Source organism: Homalodisca vitripennis, chromosome 3 (assembly GCF_021130785.1).
Source record: "Homalodisca vitripennis isolate AUS2020 chromosome 3, UT_GWSS_2.1, whole genome shotgun sequence".
Taxonomy (NCBI): Eukaryota; Metazoa; Arthropoda; class Insecta; order Hemiptera; family Cicadellidae; genus Homalodisca; species Homalodisca vitripennis.
This window is the reverse complement of record NC_060209.1, coordinates 45276420-45298051: the sequence shown is the minus strand read 5'-3', so window position 1 is coordinate 45298051 and position 21632 is coordinate 45276420. Positions and strand designations below refer to the sequence as shown.

The 21632-nt window shown below is 30.8% G+C and overlaps 1 protein-coding gene across 10 annotated transcripts in view; it reads right to left on the bottom strand.

Annotated features, from left to right (window-relative positions):
* The window catches only part of LOC124356851 (ARL14 effector protein), a 62193-nt gene that overhangs the window by 10163 nt on the left and 30398 nt on the right, over nt 1–21632 (bottom strand). The window contains exons 1-2 of one of the 10 annotated variants that reach the window (XM_046808102.1): nt 17397–17579; nt 6113–6194 (exon numbers count right to left, since the gene is read on the bottom strand). The exons of 2 other annotated variants lie outside the window; for them this stretch is intronic. In XM_046808102.1, coding sequence (XP_046664058.1) covers nt 6113–6139 — 27 coding nt within the window. In that variant the 5' untranslated portion in view covers nt 6140–6194; nt 17397–17579. Of the gene's footprint in view, nt 1–672; nt 712–6112; nt 6195–15794; nt 16176–17396; nt 17580–21632 lie in introns of those variants that run through there. 7 more of the 10 variants (XM_046808109.1, XM_046808101.1, XM_046808108.1 and 4 more) reach the window with 7 other exon arrangements.

Sequence of the window (21632 nt, the reverse complement as noted above, 5' to 3'; positions counted from 1 at the left end):
AAAATGGATGAAACATGGAAAGTTAACACTACTTTCATTGAACTTAAACCATTGCACTATCTTGTTTATCAGCAAAGATAAGATACCAGACTGGATGCTCTTTGAATAGACCTTGTACTTTGCCCTGCCAGCAATTATTGATAAGGAATGGTTTGATATTAAAATTATAACAAAAATATTATTGGCATCAACATTTTCTCCTGGAGGTTTAATAATAGCTGTCATAAAATTCACATTTTTAATTGTAAATATTAAAATCCCCATATGACACTCTTTAAACTACATGAGGTACAGATTAATATAGTTCAGAATTTAAAAACTAGCATAGTAATTGTCCGAAAAGGAGCATTTTTTGCTTCTGATATTACATACATTTTTATTTAGTGTTGATATTGTTAAATATTTAATATTTTATATCATAAGTATATTATAACCACCCATCAAGTATTTATATTCTATATCATCTGTATCTGATATATCTGTATTAAACTACCCAATTTGTATTGTATGACACCATTTTCAATTTTTATAATTGTAAAATAAAGTTTCTTTCTCTCTTTCTCATCATCAAAACTGTTCTAATTTAATAAAAAAATATAATAAAAAATATAACGTTAGGTAACTTGAATTAGATTAAAATAAATAAGTTAGTAATAAATAAATACTACCTACCTTTAGGCTTCCCACTGAGTACATAGTGCCTACATTTGATGGAAGTAACATTTAACAGATAAATTAGTGAAGGCTGAATTATCCATTTAACAGTCGGTTTCAGTGAATAAACAACTATTCCTAGGACTATTCTTAGTTATTTAAGACTTATTAGGGGTAATGGAAGCTATACAGTTCTCTGTTCACACCCGTTTTGTTCACAGGTATTGTAAAGCTGCCTCCAGGACAGAAGCAATAGTAATGATTACTGAGCGCCTTGACAAATTTTCAAGAACAACTGGATTCAACCCAGTGAAGTTATCTCTAGAGTGATTATACAGTTTGGGCAAAAGACACTATTACGTACTTAAAGTTAAAAAGATTATAAACATTAAACTGTAGAAAATACTAGTAGCAAAGTCGTCTTGAGCAAACAACAATGTTCATTTTTAGTTTACTACAAGTAGTTTTTAAGGGCATGATTTTTACTGTTATTTAATTTATTTGGTTAAAACACAGGTATTTAAAATTAAAACATTTGACCATTAAATATAGAAATGTTAAATGTTTTTTATTGCTCTGTTATCATAATTAAAAAGCTGGTTTCGGTATCAAAATTACGATTGCTGTTTTCGGTGAAAGTTACAATGAAAATATTTTGAGTCCACAGGTGCTTTGCTTACAGGAAAGGTAACCGTGATTTTCATACATGAATTGTAATTAGTTAAAAGCATATGAAAGTTTATACCACACCAAGTGGAATTATGAAGGAAACAGGACTTTTCCGGACATTTACCATCGTTCAGTGAAACAAGAAATCAGTTAACACTTCACTTTCACTGAACGATGGCAAATGTCCGGAAAAATCCTGTTTCCTTCACAATCCTTCCATCGCCAAAATAACCTTCAAACAAAGAAGTGGAATTAAGTTATCCAAAGCCTTATGTTAGCCTTAATACAGATGCCAAGAAGATGTAAAGACAACTATTGGTGGAAAGTATGATGTTTACATTGTGACTGATCGCAAAATTGCCAAGAAATTAGTATTTAAACATTTTTTTTTGCTTTCTTGGAAAATAACTTACTGCAGTGGCCTTTCGTACCCCAAGTGGAACTTTGACTTGCCAATACACACTTGGAAAACAAGAGGTTTCAAATTAATATTGCCACACAGTCCTGAATGTAGATAATATCAAACAATTTGGAGTCTAAGTCATTGGCCACTGGCCTTTGATTTTAGGGTCAGGTTAAAATTAGCACAGGTTCAGGAATTTGAACTGTTACAGTACTACGTAATTCTTCCTCTTTCCGTTTGGTAAAATCCTTGCTAAGGCCAGTCTTTCATGAGGAGAAGCAGACTAAGACTAAACAGGGATATAGCTTTACAGCAGTTATGGCCTCTTCTTGGAAAGATTTAGAAATGGTTTACTTTATTTTACATTAACCTGTATTTTATTTGTTAACATGGTCTGCTGAGTGATAGGTAACTTCATGTCTAGCAACATATTTTTTTCAATTACAACTTACCTCTTAAGACTAGCCAAAAATGTAAATTTTTTTCAAATATGATCAGTAGTCAAATAACATTCAACGTGTTTTCAAAGAGTAACAAGGAATTTTAGGTTTCATGGGCTTTGAGAGTTTGACTGTCAAGATTTTATTTTATTATGTTGATAGTCATGCTCCCAATGTAATTTTCAGCCGTATTAATTGTTTATTTTTTTAATTGTCAATTTTTGTTTGTTTGTTAAAAAAGTTTTTATAAAATTTTGTGTGAAAAATGAAATAAAGTGTAACACAGTGTGGGAAATGTTAACAAAGGACTATGAGTAATGTTGATGAGTCTACTATGAGTAAAACGAGGGTTTATGAGTAGTGTAAAAGATTCAAAGACGGATGTGAAAACATTGAAGATGAATTAATGCTCTGGATGCCAGAGCACATCAACAACCGATGAAAACACAAAAAAGAGGAAGAAATGATTATGAACCATCGCCGTATAACGATCAGAGAGGTCACTGATAATGTTGGCATATCAAGTGGTTCATGCCGTGAAAGTTTTTTTAATGTTTTGGTTATGAAATGTGTGGCAACAAATTTTGTTTTGAATTGTTGAATTTTGAAAAAAAAAAAAAAAAAAAAAAAAAAAAAAAAAAAAAAAAAAACAGCAGCAAATGGAAATTGCTCAGGAAAATGCACCTGCTCACACTTCATTGCTTGTTCATGAATTTTTGGCCAAAAACAGTACTATAACAATGCCCCAGCCTCCATAATCTCCAAAAATGATTCTGTGTGATTTCAAAATTTAATTAATTTCCAAAAATAAAGAGAACCTTATATTAAAAAAAATGGTTTACAAGCATAGATGACATTAAACGTGCATTGCTGAAAGAGCTAAAAGCTATTCCAAAGAATGAGTTTGAGAAGTGTTTCAAGGATATCAAGAAGCACTGGCAAGTGTATAATATGCAATGGGGACTATTTCGAAGGTGACAACATTAATGTAGATGAATAAATAAAACTTTTTTTTGAGAAAATGAAAATACCTGTTACATTTTGAACACACTTCGAACGTTGTTGATGGTTCTTGTAAGATATAACAGATACTACAGCTATTAAGGTATTGTAACATAACGTTTGTGAGGTAAGCTAGCAATGTCAACATTCAAGTGTTCTGGAGCAGACATTATCCATAGTCCTTAAAGGTGACCAAATTTATTATTTTCATAAGACATAACCACAACCCGTTCATATGTGTTTCTGTTCATTCCGGAATATTTCCTTAAGCTAAAGTAAAAATGTCATACACAATGTCAAGGGAACCAACCAGTATCCAGTATCTTATGCACAAAATTTCACAGCTTTGTTCTTAAAGGTAGGTTTTACAACAACATTTGAATAGTATTTTTAATCCATTAGATAGTTCAAATTTGTCACTGGAGAAATCTTGATAAAAATTAGATAAGATCTTTGTCTTTGTAATATGCATTACAATAATGATATTTAATATTTTATAAAATTTAAATGTAATAAAATGTTTATGCCTCTGGTGAGTTTTAATTGAAAGTGTCAATAGATGTTAATGTTAATTAAATTTGGATTAAGTTTCGTAAATATTATCTATATTTTTTTAAACTCTAAAAAACTTCGGGGAAATTTTTCCAATATTTCTTTCAGTAAAATTATTTCCCAGACTTCAACGAATATATACAAAAAATTAGTCCAACTGGTCCCGCAGTTATTTATAAGATTTTGTAGGATGTGTGCAACATATTTAAAAAAAATTGTAACACTTTACACAGTCTACATAATATAACAAAGAAAGTAGCAAATTGTTTAAAAATTAGTTCACTTTTCATTTTAGTGCTAACCATAATATTTGTTGATGTTTAGTTATAAATATTAAGTTTAGTGAAATATGCTTAACATCAAAGAATAGTCTCTTGAAGAATAAAAATATTTGATTATGGATTAATATTGTTTGTATAACATAGCAAAGGAAAGAAAATGAACAAGAAAATTTGATAGAAATAATACAAGGTAGGGGTATGCCACACCACATGTTATGTAACAACCTTCAATGAGGTTGAATGCTAATTTTCAAGTCTATAGCTCATTTCATTCTCAAGATGTCCAGTGGACAGATACACAACCATAAGAAAAGAAAATTTTTAAAATTCCCAGCAGACAAAATAGAAATTGTGTCAGCCAACTAAATGATAGGCTTCGATGACAACAATGATGCTCAGCCAAATTCCACAGTTGAACGTGCACCATTATAAAAATAATTCTTGTCTACGTAGTTTCATGCAATATAAAGTTTACAGAAGAAATATTTCTCAACATATATTATCACATTTTACATTTAGATTTTTGTTCATTGTATTGGATTCCATAGCAGTGTTTTAATAACAATAGTCTACTTACCAAATCACCAAAAGATAATGTTGTATGTGTTAGTTATGTTACATGTGTTAAAATGTCACATGTTAAAATATATTACTGTTTTTTTTTTCATTTTTTAATTTCAACACAGATTTTGTAATTTAAACCTTGATCTGGCTGTTGAAATTACTGTAATGTCAGGCACTATTTTGCTAGTTGTGCACATATTCATTCAAACCTCGTAGAATGTTTATTATTGAAGTAAACTGTATACTACTACAAATTTTATTTTTCAATACATTGCAAGGAACACTCATCTGCAGTCTGATCTGTTTTTGTATTTCAATAATTGATTATGATTCAATAAATTATTTATGATTTTGTTTCCATTACAAATGAACAAAGGAAAAGTGGACAAAAACATTCCAAAGTTCAGCCTTAGAAAAATTAGTTTTGTTTATTTTTCAAAATATACGAAGGGTTCCCAAAAGATTTTTTTATGCAAAACATAATATAAATTCCACTTTCCACAAACAGTTTCATTTTTTTAGAACAACAGTACAATTTTGCATTTTTACTAAAAACCAAATATTTACATGATGGTGAATTTCACGATGAAAAGTTTCATGTCACTTAATACAATCATTACTCTATGAAAATAATGAAAAGTAAGAAAATACTTGCGACTAGTCAAAACTAGTAGTTTGACATTAAATAAATGAAGCTAACTGTGTTTGAAATGGATGTCTTTCTTCTTCAGACCAATGAGTAATAAACAGATGTTTGAAACTGATATTCTTGTTCAGGAAGAAATCCTGAATACAGTGATGTAGCCAACCTTTTTCTCAAACGAAATTTCTCGGGTCAAAAGTAGAAGACAATATCCGTTACTTTAAATTTTCTTGAAGTGGGTGAGCAGAAATGGCAAACCAACGTTTTGTACTGCAACTTTATAATTTCGGTGTGTACTTATTACGCATACTATTCAATAAACTATACATCAAATTTAACAGATGAAACATTCCAATTACTCTGTTATACAATTTGTCCTACTTAAACCTGATTTTCAATAGCAAAAGTTTGAGTAAAAAGATAAATGTAAAAATGAGTAGTGACTAGTAGCTTAATATTAAGGAAGCATTTTTAAGCGACTACTCACTATTCGTTTAACAAACCAAGGCTTAACAAACAATTCATAAATTTAGCTTCAATGAAACTGTGTTTAATAGTATTCTTATCATACTCATAATACATGATGCATGTTACATGCGGTAGTCATTGAATTAAGTAATGCAATAAGCTGAGAAATATTTCATTGTAGTTTGTTGATGTTTATATGTGATATATATATATATATATATATATATATATATATATATATATATGACTGCCAATCATATATAATCATAATTTTAGTTTATTTGCTGTATCTAATATAACCACATTATCACTTTCAATACATTTTCCAACAATGCTTGTACAATTTGTGTACATAATACCCAATATAAGAAAACCAAACATAGAATAAAAACAATAACAAATTGAAAATTTTGAAATAAGAAGTTAAGTTACATACCTTTGATAATGGATAATCCAAAATCATCGTGTTTAGACATTGTTACTTCTGTGATAACTCACTCTTATTTCCAAAGAGGAATCTAGCAATAAAAATCATAAAAATTAATAAGACAATTTCATTAAACTTTAAATTAGACAATACAAATAAGGAGGTAAAAAAAAGTAATTCACGATTTTTGTTTTAGTGTAATGTGAGTAAGCTTTGATAAAGAACTTTTAAATTCCAGCCATTCAAAGAATGAAATCTGATACATTAGTTTTGGAAAGAATTTGATTATCTTATTTGATTATCTTTTGCAAAATGTAATGAAAAGGTCTGAAAAAAGTAGGTTATTTAATTTAAAATCTATTACTTTCTCACATTTAAGACACAACCCAAAAATCAATGCTATTTTTTATGATTTGGTAGATTTGTTTTAGAATTAAATTTGCTAAACTCCATGAAAACCATTGCTTCGGCAACATTTGTACTCATAAAACTCCAATTATATTAATGGTTACCACTGTTTCACAATGTCAAATAAAATTATGTTTTATTATTTTACAATACGGTTAAATCTAGGAAAAACAAGACAAGTAGAAGTAAAACACCCTATAAAAATATGAAAAAACAGAAAAAGGAAGAGAGGGTAAAAAGAAGTGAGTGAAAGATGACAACTGAAGATGGACAGAAACAATTACCAATTGTGGGTTATATCACATTAGTGGAAAGTGGATTAATCTTAGATTCTAATCTGACTAAAGATCAACAGTATAGTCAATACACTGGTACATAAATTTCTCTATATTGAAGTAGTTTAGACAGATTTTGTATACATTGCAATCGCCCTCATGGTAACACTTAAGGAACATTTTTGTATAACTTCACTCCTAGGAGCCCAAAACTACCCTCATTTAAAATGCTATATATACATATATCTATATTATATAACGCAGCTTGTTGAAAAAATAGCTGCCCCAAAAAAATTTGCAACTTGGCAAAAAGATGGCTGAGTTTGTTGGCCAGCTTGTTACACAACTCCGTTTTAATATGGTGGCCATTAAATTAAAAAAAAAATCACAACTCTGTTATTTATGAAATTAGAAAAAATAAAAAGTTTTCTGCAATGTTTACAAGGTTTACTAAAACTTTTGTAATAAAGTATCTCAAAAGATCCCAAAATCCCATAAGAACTTTGGAACAAAGAAGGTGTGATAGAAATGCTCATAAATGTTAAAAACCTTGATTAAGTCCGTGGCCAATTTGTTCCATCAATTCTTTTTATTGTGGCGTTGGTTTAAACTTTAAAAAATTCATAACTCCATGATTTATGAACCTAACGTAAAAAAAAAACTACAACTGTCCTATAACGTTTATAACATTTCCTAAACTTTTTGTTATATACATTTTTTTGGCTTTTGAGATATTGAGTAGTATGTAAACCTCATGAGAATAAGTTAATAACATTTCAGTTGTCACAAAATTTACCTACTTTTTCAGAATGAGCTGGAAGGATTATTTTCGTTACATTCAATTTTCACCTTGGCTCAATCATCAAACCTCACCAACATTTGCTAAAGAGACCCAATGTAGCTGAAACCAGTTTTGAATTTGCATGAATTTAGCTCAGCTGGTACAATTCAAGTTCAATGAATTTCTAGGAAAGGAACTCTAAACAAGGAAGTTGTTAGAAAATTATCCTGCCACTATAAACTAGATGATGTCTCTAGCTCCCCACACCACAAGCTCCCAAGCAATTGAAAATCAGCACCATCCAGCATATGCACCAAGGACTCAGACAGATGATACTGTATTACTATATTAACCACAATAGGACGAAAAAACATGAAAAGAATACGGTAAGGAATACAGAAGAACAAACTTTGTAACTTAAAAATAACAGAAATAACAAAAGAATTACAGCATTGTATAACGACAACTACAACAGGTTCTCCCATGAAAAGATTTACAGATCATATTATGTATAATTAGATGTGTATTAGAATATGGAAAAGGGAGAAACATTAATTTATGTTCAGCGGAAAACAGTATAACAGAAAAATATCTTGATGCTCGACCAACATAATATTGCTTAAATATACACAAAAATGGTGGTCTTATGTCACATAAAAATATAACATAACGTATGTGAGTTGTAACAAGTCTATGTAGTTTGTTATTGATGATGGATGGTTTGAAAGAATAATACAATTTCTGACATTTACAGTCATGAAATATTACAAAATGTATAATACTACATGTGTTTTTTTACATAGGTAAGGAAGGGTGAGTTTTTTTTGTGCAAGACTACTCATATTTTCACTATTAAAATTTTACTTGGGTGTGTTTGAAATATTTTCTTAATGTACTTCTTTTTAACTCAACTATATTTTTTATCACATAGTAAAAACTATAAGAGCTAAAAGTAATGGTACAGAAAAATGTACTTAAAACCGCATTTTCTATTTAAAAGAAAGACCAAAAGAATTGGAAATAATTTTATTGAAGTGACTACTTCTTTTGGTGGACTATGGATGTATATTTTACATGGGGGAAAAAACTTACATTTCTCGTTACGGAACAAATTGTCACGCTTGTTTGATCTGTAGTCATTAGGGGTGGTACTATTGCGGCCATTTTGATGTCAAGGATGGTGTTTCTCTGTTCAGTGGTATCCAGGCGTGCTAGTGAGAGATTTAGGTAAAACTCACTGTTTTAAACACAAATTATTCTTTAGTGTTTTTGGAAAAAAAAATTGAGATACACGGTTGCGGAATACTATATTCTTTGGATAACCTAAAATATTCTAAATCTCGTATTAATCAAGAGGTTATGATGGTATGTATGAATAACTATAGTTAATATTTTAGGTAATCAAATTTTATATTATAAATGTTTTGCAATTGGTTTTTAAATCATTTGTTATAATATTGAAATTTTAATTTTTCATGGATCTCTTTAGGTCAAAATCCTGAGGTATGTAAAATGTTGCAAGTTTTAAGATTGTAACATTTATATTCACAACCCATTATAAGTAGTCACTCTGTCGGTCAGTCCCGCCTTTCCATTTTTTTCTATTATCACTTACTATTCATTTTCAGTAAATATGTGAAATGCCTATAAATTTAATTAACTAACAATTATGTTCATTAAAAAAAATTATCCAGTGATTATAAATGGTTGTCTATAATACTCTTTTAATATTTTTTTAAAGGTTTTTTATTGGTCTTTTTGTTAGTTATTGTATTATTAGTATGTATCAGTCTGTGTTGTTAGATGATTTATTCTCCATTTCGGGTATTATTAGAGTATATAATTACGTCAGGAGTTTCAATTGAATATTTTTATTTAGTACTCATAATGGTAGCTGTTATATAATGGCTATAAACGGTTAAAATTTCCAATTGTATGAAATGATCTCTCACAAATTATCTATTCTCAAACCTAACTTGTGGCTTTTATGTGTTTTGAACATTTCGTTCCAATTGGATTTTCTTGTGGAGGCATAAATATTTAAGCCATATATGTATGAGTGTAAAATATTAGAAAAATATCGTCCTTACAAGAACAACATTTTTGCACGAACATATATTCTTCAGTTTAATTTATAAATATAATAGAATTTATAAAGCTTGAGTTTAACTTTATATTTTAATACATTAAAAGGTGTAAAAATTTTGTATTTACTTTTGGTTTTCAACTGTATGTCAAGTATTATTCTTGGATGAATTTAGTTCTTGTTCTGTTGCGTTTTAAAGTATAAATTTAATATAGGTTTGATTTACATTTAACTTTAAATATGTTCATTTTAAAAAGTTGTTAATATTTGATTACTTTGTAGAAGAGATAATTTTAATTTCAATTATAGTTATGATAAAATTTATGTTTCCATCATCTGTATACAAACTAAGATCTTTCTGTGTGCCACACTGTGTCATCTTTAAAAGGCCTACTTTTAAGGTAACATAAAAATAGTAAAGGACCCAAAATTGGTCCCTGAGAGACTCCAAAAGTTGCAAGCTGTACTTGACAAGATGCTTTATTACCATCTTCTTATATAATCGTGTTGAAATTTAACATATTAAAATCAGTTTACCAAACATGACTTAAACCAATTCGCGAAGGTTTTTTTTTTAAGGAACTTTTGTTTTTCAATCATTATTGAATGCTCCAGACTATGCTTTTATAGATCCAACAATACTCATATTAATAAATACTCACATCATAATACTAACTACATGGCATGGAAAGTATTTTAAACCCTAATGGACAGACCGCTTCTATGAGGCCCAGATGGGTCTGTATTGTAGTGTGTTCCCGTTTTATAGTTATGCCAAACTTTTATATTTTTACTAGTTTATTTGTTTTGTGATTGTATGTGATTACCAAGACTTGTTAGTATAATCAAAGTTTTTAGGGTCACACTACAATAAAATATTATTTGCAAATGTTAAATCTTAAATATTTTGCTGCTATTTTAGTTTATCTTGAACGGTTTAAAAATGTCACATTATTCAAATTTATATTTATTCCATATCTTCTGGCATGCTTGTACTCTTCAATCTCCCCCAAAGCCAAAACCTAGTTACGCCATTGGTACAAGACTTGGTTAATAAGGTTAATGTAATTTAAAGATGATTCATAACAAGATCGTAGCAATAACATTTTTTTAAATATTATTACACAATTGAACAGTAAAAAAATCTATATATATAAAAGAAAGTCGTGTTAGTTACACTATTTATAACTCAAGAACGGCTGAACCGATTTGGCTGAAAATTGGTAGAGAGGTAGCTAAGAACTGGGAGAAGGACATAGGATACTTTTTATCCCGTTCCCGATTCAGGATTCCCCCCCACTGGTCTCTAAAAGTTACAAAAATACCCGTAAGAAATGCATTGCAGCAAACATATGTTATTAAGTGAAAGAGCCTGTTCAAATTTAATCAGCTGTTCTTTGTAAACATATATAATGCGAGAAAAGAAATATATGTTTATATCAATTTAATTACTATTTAAAAATTTCTTTACACCTATAGTTTGAAAGCATAGAGTAAAAAAACTGTATCTTGAAAAAAAACAATTGCCTGAATTCCAAAATGTAAAACAAACAACTGTAAATTTGATTGACACTTTTGACAACTGCCTGTGTCATATTTCTGGGTTACTCAGTCAAACAAAATGAAATCATGGGTTACTGACATATAGATGTCCTTTCAGTTTTACTTAATAATCAGTCAATAATGAAATGATTTTTTTTTACCTTTGCAATAATCTGTTGGTTTTTTAAAAAGACAAACCAACTTATTACTTCGATTGCTTTCGGTTTCGGATAACTTTGTTTCGCACGAAATTAAACGATTTTGCGAGTGTTTGTGAACATTGAGAGGATTATTATAAAGAAGGCCGCGACCCAGAAGATCAAATCTGTCTCAACAAAGCCGTAATGCAAGAAGGCTTCGTAACGTTGTGAACAATTCTACTGAAGAAGAACGTGAAAAATCGGACAAGAGCGTCGTTTTGGTATGGCCCGACTTCGTGCTTCTCAATCTCAAGAGCATAGAGAGGAAGCCCGTGAAACAGCTCGCTTGGCTATGCGAAATCGCGAGCTAATCGTACTGATCAACAACTAGATCAAGTTCGACACGCAAGAAGGAATACATCAGCTGTTGATTTGAATAGAGCATCATTTAGTTATGATTGCACTTATGATTACAGTTCGCATGTATCTGTACTTAGTGGTCCAATGGATGTTGTTTGTGGCATTGCAGTGCATTGAAGTTTGTTGGAGAGTCGCTTGGATTGTGTTGTCTTAATGGCAAAGTAAAATTGCCAATACTGACTCCCCCTCTTGATCCATCACTAATCACAAAAAAAAAATAACAATTGGTTGAGTGAGCGAGCAATCTTGCAGCTAAGAACAAGGATGTGGATGACTTGAACTTTTTAATTCAAGTCAAATTGATGGTACTCTGCAAACATTCAAATCTATTGATTGCGTAACAAATGAAGATGAGGCCACTAACTATCCAACTGAATTTTTAAACTCTTTGGATGTGCCTGGCTTACCACCCCATAAATTACTTTTGAAGGTTGGTGCAGTAGTCATAAATGCTTCGCAATCTAAATCAACCAAAATTATGCAATGGAACGCGTTTGGTTGTAAAAAAATTGATGATAAATGTGATTCACGCGACGATTCTTAAAGGAAAATTTAAAGGTGAGGAAGTTCTTATTCCAAGGATTCCGATGATTCCTACCGATATGCCTTTTGAATTTAAACGAACTCAGTTTTCCGATTCGTCTTGCATTTGCCATGACGATCAATAAATCACAAGGCCAATCTTTGAGCATTTGTGGACTAAATTTAGAAAATCCATGTTTTTTCTCATGGACAACGAAAAACATATGCCATATGTGGCATGTTCACTTGTGTCGGCTAACCATCTGCTTTATTCATTCTTGCACCTAATAACAAGACAAAAATGTTGTATATCACAAGTTACTCGAGTGAAGAAAGAGAATCAATATTAATAAAATTAATTTATCTGTGGCTTTGCTGCGTATTGCGATTTAAATTATTTTAGATAACTTACGAATTGTGTTTTTTATTTTTGTTTTTTCTATTTAAATTTCAGATTAGTTGTGAAGGAAAAACAATCACATAGGACCTAATTTGATTTATTTTTTTACTTTGTCTTTAATTCTGCACATTTCAAGCACCAATGTGGATGCTTTAAGGCGGTACGAAGTTCGCCGGGTCAGCTAGTGTATTATAAAGAATATTGTTTCAGGCTGTTTACTCTATTATAATTTGCTGGAGTACCACAAGCATAGGATTGTGTGATGGTCCTAGGCTATGGTATATGTCTGTTTTCATGTTATATCTAATATTAATAGAATAATGTTAATAGGATTATAGTGTATTAAGTTAATCTAGCCTATACAATTTCAGTAATCACCTCAAGTTTGGATTAAGCCTACCTATAAATCTTATCAGTGGTGTACAAGTAAACATCCAAACCAATAGTGTATGCCTATTCCAAAAATGAGCACTGAAGAAACACTTCTGTTGAATACACAGAGGCGTCTTCAATTCTTTTCCTTAATGCCATTAAATTGTGTAAGTAATTTCTAAGAAAGACCTGTGTTTGTTGAAGATGGAGCTTATATTGGCTACTGTTAACTTAATTACATTTAGACACATAAACCAATAAAAATAAAAATAAAAGTATTAAATATTCGTTTATGTATCTAAATGTAATAATTATTAAGACCTGTGTTAATTCATAAAGTTTTGAAAGGATGTTTATCCAGTGCATTCCAATATTATATTCTGAATTTTTCTTGAGAAATGACCCTCACAGACCTTTTGAGATAATGAAAACAGCATACTGAGAGGATAAAATAAAAAAGATTGTTGTTAATAAACATTTAAGATGGCCTTCATAGGAAAGTCCATCATCATCCTCCAAAGACGATACTGTCAATCCATTTCAAAAGTAGTATGGTTCATACGGATATTAAAAAATATCTGTTATTGCAATTCAATTTTTAATTATAACTGGGTGGATCATTTTATTTATTATTAATGATGATTTTGACATGCATCCATCAACATATAAATATGCATCTTGTTTTATTAGAAATGTTATCTCCTTATCAAAAACAGGAAGAGCATATGTGTCCAGGACATGGTTGATGAAGATAAATTGAATACATGATTGAGAGGGAGAATAGTGCTTATTTGAAAAGATGGTTCTAACCTCAGACAAATAAATATGAAATGGATTTTCGGATTTGTTTTGTTGAACAATATTGAGAAATAAAAGAAATGAAAAAGGGGTGTGTACAGTATGACATTGTTGTAAATACCATAAACTAAAAAAAAAAACATGAGATTAAAAGGAAGTGAGTGATTGTAGATGTAACATTGTTCTTGGAGAAAGTAGCCTAGTTTTAAACACTAAAAATATGATGGACATCATCAGTAATCAAGCTCCATTCCTGATCATACAAAGGCAAGATAACATTATATATAACATACTACTCTGCAAATCTATGCTTTTCACTCTTGGTTTGTTTGAAAAATGTCACAAATGTAGCCTATATAATGTGATAATTTACAACAAAGATTGTTTGTTGTTAATAGGTCTTTGATACTAAATTTGGTACATTTACCCTTTAATTAATATTAAATATGGTGTAACAAATAATACAAACTAACTCTTGAGCAACTGTTACATAGCAGCTAGGCTTGCCTTTATTAATGGCTGCAGTATAATAAGCAGTCATCACAAAAATGGAATCATTGATATTTCTGACTATCTAAATTACTGAACAATAAAAATACAAAATGATGAACTGAATTACGTTATAGGTATTTCTAATTATAGTATAGTTTAGCTGTGTCTTTATATATAAAAAGTTATAATTCAATGATGGTTTAAAAACTATCTCTGTGTATTTTATTCAATGTAACAAAGCGATGTGAAACTTAACCCTTACTATTTTTAAGGATAAACATGTTCCTCAGCTTATGACACAAATAACGTTATTCATTGTCATTGATTGCGACCATTTCTCAAATAACACACAAATGATCTTACTTTGTTTGAACTACTTTTAAACAATATTGTTTTAATAGATTAAAACAGCTAAAGCAATAATTAATTGGCAATAAATATAATTAGAAAGCTTTTTGTATTCAATGGTTTAGGTATTTCTAATTGATAATTTGGTTCGCTGATTCGACTGTCAGTTGCCACTTATTATGCTTTCTTTTTTAAAACAATTGCCAGTAAAAGTTGCTAATTAAGATATGCAACTTAACAAGGAGGGTTCACTTCTGGTTTATACCTTCAAATTGAACCACTGTACACTGGGTACAGAAAAAAACCGATGTGTTACTTTTAAATTTGGGCAACCCTATGGATGTCCTGAAGCAGCACATCATTAACCACGAATGTCGAGATATTGGAATGCAAGGGTAAATCAAAAGGTCTAGTCTAATGTGGGGTTTGACTGATGGAGTTGGATAAGCTTCCTATGTGTTAAAGGCTAGACATAAAGGTGTAACAGCCCTGGCCACTTTTAATTTGAGAGACTAGCTCAGTGCTGGTCTCCCATTCTTCTAAGGAGACACGACTGAGATTAACGCCTAAAATCCTTCCTTGTGGATCTTGACAGGAGGTGACGGGTATAGTACGATAAGCAGACCCTGTTTCTTTGTATCGATATTGACAAAGAATGTTACTACATTATAATAATATAACCAACCAATACTAATTGGTTATATTAATTTCAGGTACCGGTAATTCATTTTAAAATAATTAACTTAAATCATCCGTATCGACTGGAAACACTTTTCAGATATTAACATATTCTTAATATTTTACGTTTCAATAAGTTACTTCGTTGAAGTCGAATGACAGTCAACTTTAGAAAACCATGAAATTGCTATAAAAGACAATATAACTTGTTTTTCTTAGCTTCAAGGTTTTGGTGGTTGTTGAAAAACTCATTATGTGCACATCCACAGTCACAGACAGATGTGGGTTGAGTGAATGTGGTTTTGGGCATTTTACCATCAAATGAAGTGACAACTTTTTAGACCCAGCAACAGGTGCTAATACTTAAGACAGCCGAAAGCTCGTGGAGGGCCATGAAACAAAGTTTAAAAAGTAGCATATTAAACCTACCTGGTTGTAGAAGATCTGTTTGTATTTGTGCAGAAGAGAGGTGTTGTTTTCTGGAGAGGATGCTTTAAACCACTTCTTGAAAGTGTTAATGTGTCCGCAACTTTCTTATTTTCTATTCTAAAGATGGTTAAATTGTTTTATCGGTTTGTCCTTATTTATGAATGTTTTCTATTTCCTGTTCTAATTGTTTGCTTGATCATTATAGTTTCTTTATTATTTATAACATTGTCAGTGTATAGGGATTAAACTAATTATTTTAATTTCAAACAATTGTTATTATGGCTATAGATATGGCGATTGATAGTCTTGTAGTCTATATACGAATATTATGTATTGATGATTATACTAATCGATATGAAAGTTCCACTTATAGTAATCTGCCCCTACCCTATCACCAACCCATCCAGAATATCCTGTCACTCTAGAAGCAATGCAAAACGACTAAGTACAATTTCTTAGCTTCTTGGGGTAGGGTACGATAAGCGGACCCGGTTTTTTATATTGAAGAATGTAGTCCTCGATACCTAATATTCGCATCTCAAACCCTAGACCTATCAATCGATATAAAAGTATCTATAGTCCTCAATAACAACCATATATGTTTTAAATTAAAATATGAATTTAATATTTACAGTGATCAAACAAATTATTATAACAAAAACTAGGAAAACTGAAGACGACCATATTTGCTCCTCTCACAGTTACATTTGTTTATTTGCCACAAATTTCACATAATGGGATTTTCGGTACAAGTGTTGAAGCCACAAAAACAATATATTTTATTTATGTCTTATTATCGGGTAGGGTACAATAAGCGGACACGTTTTTTTATATCGCAGAATATAGTCATCGATACCTAATATTTTCGCATCTCAAATCATAGACTATCAATCGATATAAAAGTACCTATAGTTCTCAATAACTAGGCTATCATATGTTTTAAATTAAAATGTGAATTTAATATTTACAGTGATCAAACAAATTATTATAACCAAAATTAGGAAAACTGAAGACGACCATACTTATTCCTCTCACAGTTACAGTTGTTTCTTTCCCACAAATTTCACATAATGGGTTTTTGGTGAAATATTATCCTACGTGTATTTGGTTAGTGTTTACAGCTGTTGATATATACTAGGCTATTTAGGTTAATAATTCAAAATAATTAATCAGTATAGATTGATTATATCGATGGTTATGATCAAGTAATATCGTTTGCCAATTACAATATAAAAAACCGGGTCCGCTTATCGTACCCTACCCGCTTCTTGCCCTAAGAAAATAAAAAAAGTATGCAACTCCAGAATAAACATGGGTTTAGCAAGTTTCTTCTGATATAAACAGAAGATAAGGTTAAGTGAGTAAACTAAATATTTACCAAATCTTCAATAGTAGGAGTAATTCATACAAGCTAAAATAGCTGCAAAGGCTACATTAACAAAAAACTGTGCCAGATCAAGGATTTGTACTGCATATTATGCATATTTACATTTACAATAGTCTACATGATTGATATTCAAACCACGGTTTTTATAATAACAATAAAAAATCTAACCTGTTAAAAGAAACCACTAGAATAAAATTAAATGTTAAAAAACTTACACTTTTATTGTATACAATTTAATTGTTATTCATATATAACGTCAGATTAAATAAAATAACCGTAACTACTGTACAAGAGTGCACAGTTCACTTGAAGTCAAAAACATTCACTTGATCAACACTTGAAATTACTGATAAACACAAACACAGACACAGAGGGACAGAGACAAAACGTCAAAAGCAAAACATTGAATTTTATTTTTTTGTCATTTATTTAGTGTTAAATCGAATTTCAACCACTCGGTTATTCCCGACTTACGATCTTTCGATTATCTGCTTAAAGTAATCGAAACACATCAAAATGATTGTTTCAGTTTTTGGAATGGTAAATTATTATATCAATTACTCATATTAATCAAAACATAAATAATTATTCCCTGATGTTTTATAATATATGGATATATGATACAGCAAACAATGTTTCGAAATAATAGTTTTAATAATGTTATATCTAAACACTGTATAGGGTATTATAAAACATCAGGGAATAATTATGTGTGTTTTGATTAATATGAGCAATTGATATAATATTACCGTTCCAAAAACTGAAACTATGTATATATATATATATATATATATATATATATATATATATATATATATATATATATATATATATATATAATCTTGTAGAGTGGTAGATTTAATATTTTCAATCATGTGTTCAACTGTTTAAATAACACACAAAAAATAAAGATCGAGTTGTTTACACGGCGTCAACATCGTTGTTGTGTTGCGTTGCTAATTATTAGATTGAATGATTGAGTGATATTCAAGAATATCTTCATTTGAGTTAAAGACGGCAAATTGTGTGTTTGTAGATAAAATCTTGAGATTTTCGATTTTATACCTGTGGTTGCCTGTTTAAAACTTACCTAAATATCATTTTCCATTTGATTAACCTCAAACAATTATGGTTTAACTGAGATGTGTGGTGTGTCTGTGCCACTATAAGCTAAGTTAAACATTTACTAGATATCAAATTTCTATCCTTTATAATTTTGTTAAAATATACGTCACATTTACACGCATTTTAAATTATTGCGGTAGGCTGGTCCTGACAAAATATCAGGTTCAGCAAACTCCCCTCCAGGAGATATTGAATCACAGAAATTGGAAATGGAAACTCAACTGGCGGTTGCTTCGATTATAGATGTAGAAATAGAAAATACAAACGTCAATCATGATTTTGCAGAAAATGTTACAGTAAAATCAAACCATAACACTACCAATGTAGGCCAAGAGAGAAGAAAGTTCAGGTGATAATTTTAATAATCCAACAGAACGAAATCCTAGACCCAATGCCTCTAATTTGGACTCAAATCATGTGGCAAAATGACCTAACACTAGACGGTTCAGATTATACGAGTACAACGAATCAAACAAAGGACCGTATGAAGTAATCATACAAAGTAGGGACGGGAAAAAATCAACCCATTTTTGGTAGGCAAAATATTTAAAAATGGAGATTGTAAAATTGACCATATTAAACGAGTAGGCAGAAATATAACTGTGATTTGTGAAGATGCTTTTTCGGCAAATTGGTTAGTAAATTGTGTTCATTTAAAGAATTTTAATGGTTTTTTTACCAGCCAGTAAGATGGAAATCACTGGTGTTGCGTATATCGAACCTGAAATTACTGAATAAGAAGTGACGAGTGAGAGTAAGTCCTCCTATCCCATAGTTCATGCCAAAAGAATTACAAAGTATGTAAACCGACAAGTAACAGACACACATTTCATGACTTTAACATTTGAATCCGACCAGCTTCCAGATTTTGTGTATTTAAATTATGTGCGAATATCCATTGAACGGTACATGTTACCTATCAAGTAATCCTATAACTGTTTTCAATATGGCCGTGTAGCTAAATCCCTTTGCAAATTTGAAAAGATATGCAGAGACTGCGGACTGAGGTTTCACAATGGTGAATGTACACAGTCAAAAAATGTGTCAACTGCCATGGTAACCACAGTAGCAACAGTAAGTCGTGTAAAGAATATGAGAGACAAAAAAAACATTATGCAAAGGATATCTATCCATAGAGAAGATTTTTTGACGGCAAGTAAACACTTCCCAACAAATGACCTAAAACATAATTCATACAGCATCCACAGGAAATCATATGCAACCATAACAAAGCAGACAAATCTACAGTCTACAGTCAAACTCCATCAGTTATGTACCGATATTGATCATTCCCTTCTGTTCTCAAGTAATAGATTTCTAGGACTCAGTGATACAGTATAATCCAGCAGTACAACCCTTAACAGACCTGTCAATACCAAACCAAGATTCGTTAAACCCAAGGAAAACTTGTCTGAAAAATCCTATAGCAGGGCCTCCAGTTCAAGTATCGACAATATATCCTACCAACCTGCAAACAAAAATCCGAAAATCGAACACTCAACACCCACATATAGTGGACAGTTAAAAAAATTTACTAAATGACAAAATTAAAGAATTGAGAACCAAACTTCAAGGCGAAGGGGTAAGTAATAAACAAAAGGTAGATGACTTACTGGCACAACTGCTTAAAGATTTATTGGAGTCTCAAAAACCTGGAAATACAATCCAGACATATAATAAAAACACATCAAATAAAGCAGGAAACAAACAAAGACAGCGGCCCCAAAGACAGCGTGTTTTGTTCCTAATTCACGAAACTTCTACAATGAACAGAAAAGAAAATAATCAATTAAATTTTATTCAATGGAACTTAAGGTCTATCAAACAAAATGGGCAGAGATTATTCAATATATGACAAAAAACAAGATTCATATTGCAATCCTACAAGAAACATGGCTTAGTCCACATGATACGATCAGAGATAACAATTTCAAAATATTACGACTTGATGGAGAAGATGGTTATGGAGTAGCCTTCGTTATTCATAACTCTCTGACCGCCAAAATAAACAAAGAACATAATAAGACTAATATCCAAATCCTAGGCATAATAATAACAAACTCCTTTAGACCATTAAATATATACAACGTATTTTATACCAATAAACCAATTAATTGTTCCTTCTGGCAAGAGTATATTTTTAACTTAGATCAAGGTAATACAATGATTTGTGGATATTTTAATGCTCACCATCAGTTCTGAAACCGCAAAAACCTGACAAAAGAGGTAATGACATCTTTAGGAATTTCAGTAACTCAAATTTTATACTGGCTAACGACCATTCCTTCACTACCAGTCCGAGCTTATTTCATAATCAGTCAACCATAGACTTAACATTCTTAACCCCTGGACTTTACACACACCTTGAGTGGGAAGTCCTATCTGATGCGATGGGAAGCAACCACTTTCCAATCGTAATGACTCTAAATTCTGTTAAAAATTCACCATTCAAGGTAGAAACATCAAGAAAGAAATTTCAGAATGTAAATTGGCATAAATATTCAAAATTAGTTGAAGAAAATATGAAAATTATTGTCCACGAGCCCTTAAACATCCAAATAGAAATATTTGAAACAAATTATGAACAATGCAGGAGATAAATCAATACCCAAATGGAATAGTCCTAATGTAAGTAACCAAAAAGGCTTTACACCAAAATCATGGTGGACTGCTGAATGTTCTCATGCAATTGCTCAACGAAGGCTTAGTTTTAAGAAATTCAAGATGGATATGAACCCTGTAACTTACCAAACATATCAAGAAGCTCAGTTAAAAGCTAAAGACACAATCGAAAGGGCAAAAAAGAACGAATGGCATAAACTATGTGCAAACATAGGTGAGAAAAAATAGCAAATTTGCGTGGAAAGTCATAAGAAAACTAAAAATAAACAAAAGCAATAATGAAACATCACTCATCAAAGAAGACCAGCACTTAGCAGAGAAGTTTATGAAACACATTGTCCCAGATCACGTTCCACAAGATGAAGAGATATCCACACCAAAAATAAAGGATACATATCACATACTTGAAGAAAACTTCACAATGACTGAGTTAATTGCAGTTCTTGTGAAAGAAAAAAGACAATGCTCCAGGAAATGACCTCATTTCCTATAGTATGATTACTCACCTACCTGAGGAGGTTTTAAACGTACTACTGAATATATATAATAATATTTGGAATAAGAACCTAAGCTTACCACAAAAATGGAAAGATATAAAAGTCATAGCTCTGCTTAAACCAGGTAAAGAGAAAGATCATGAGGAATCATACCGCCCGATTCATTTGATATCGGTTTTTATTAAGGTGATGAATGGTATGATAAAG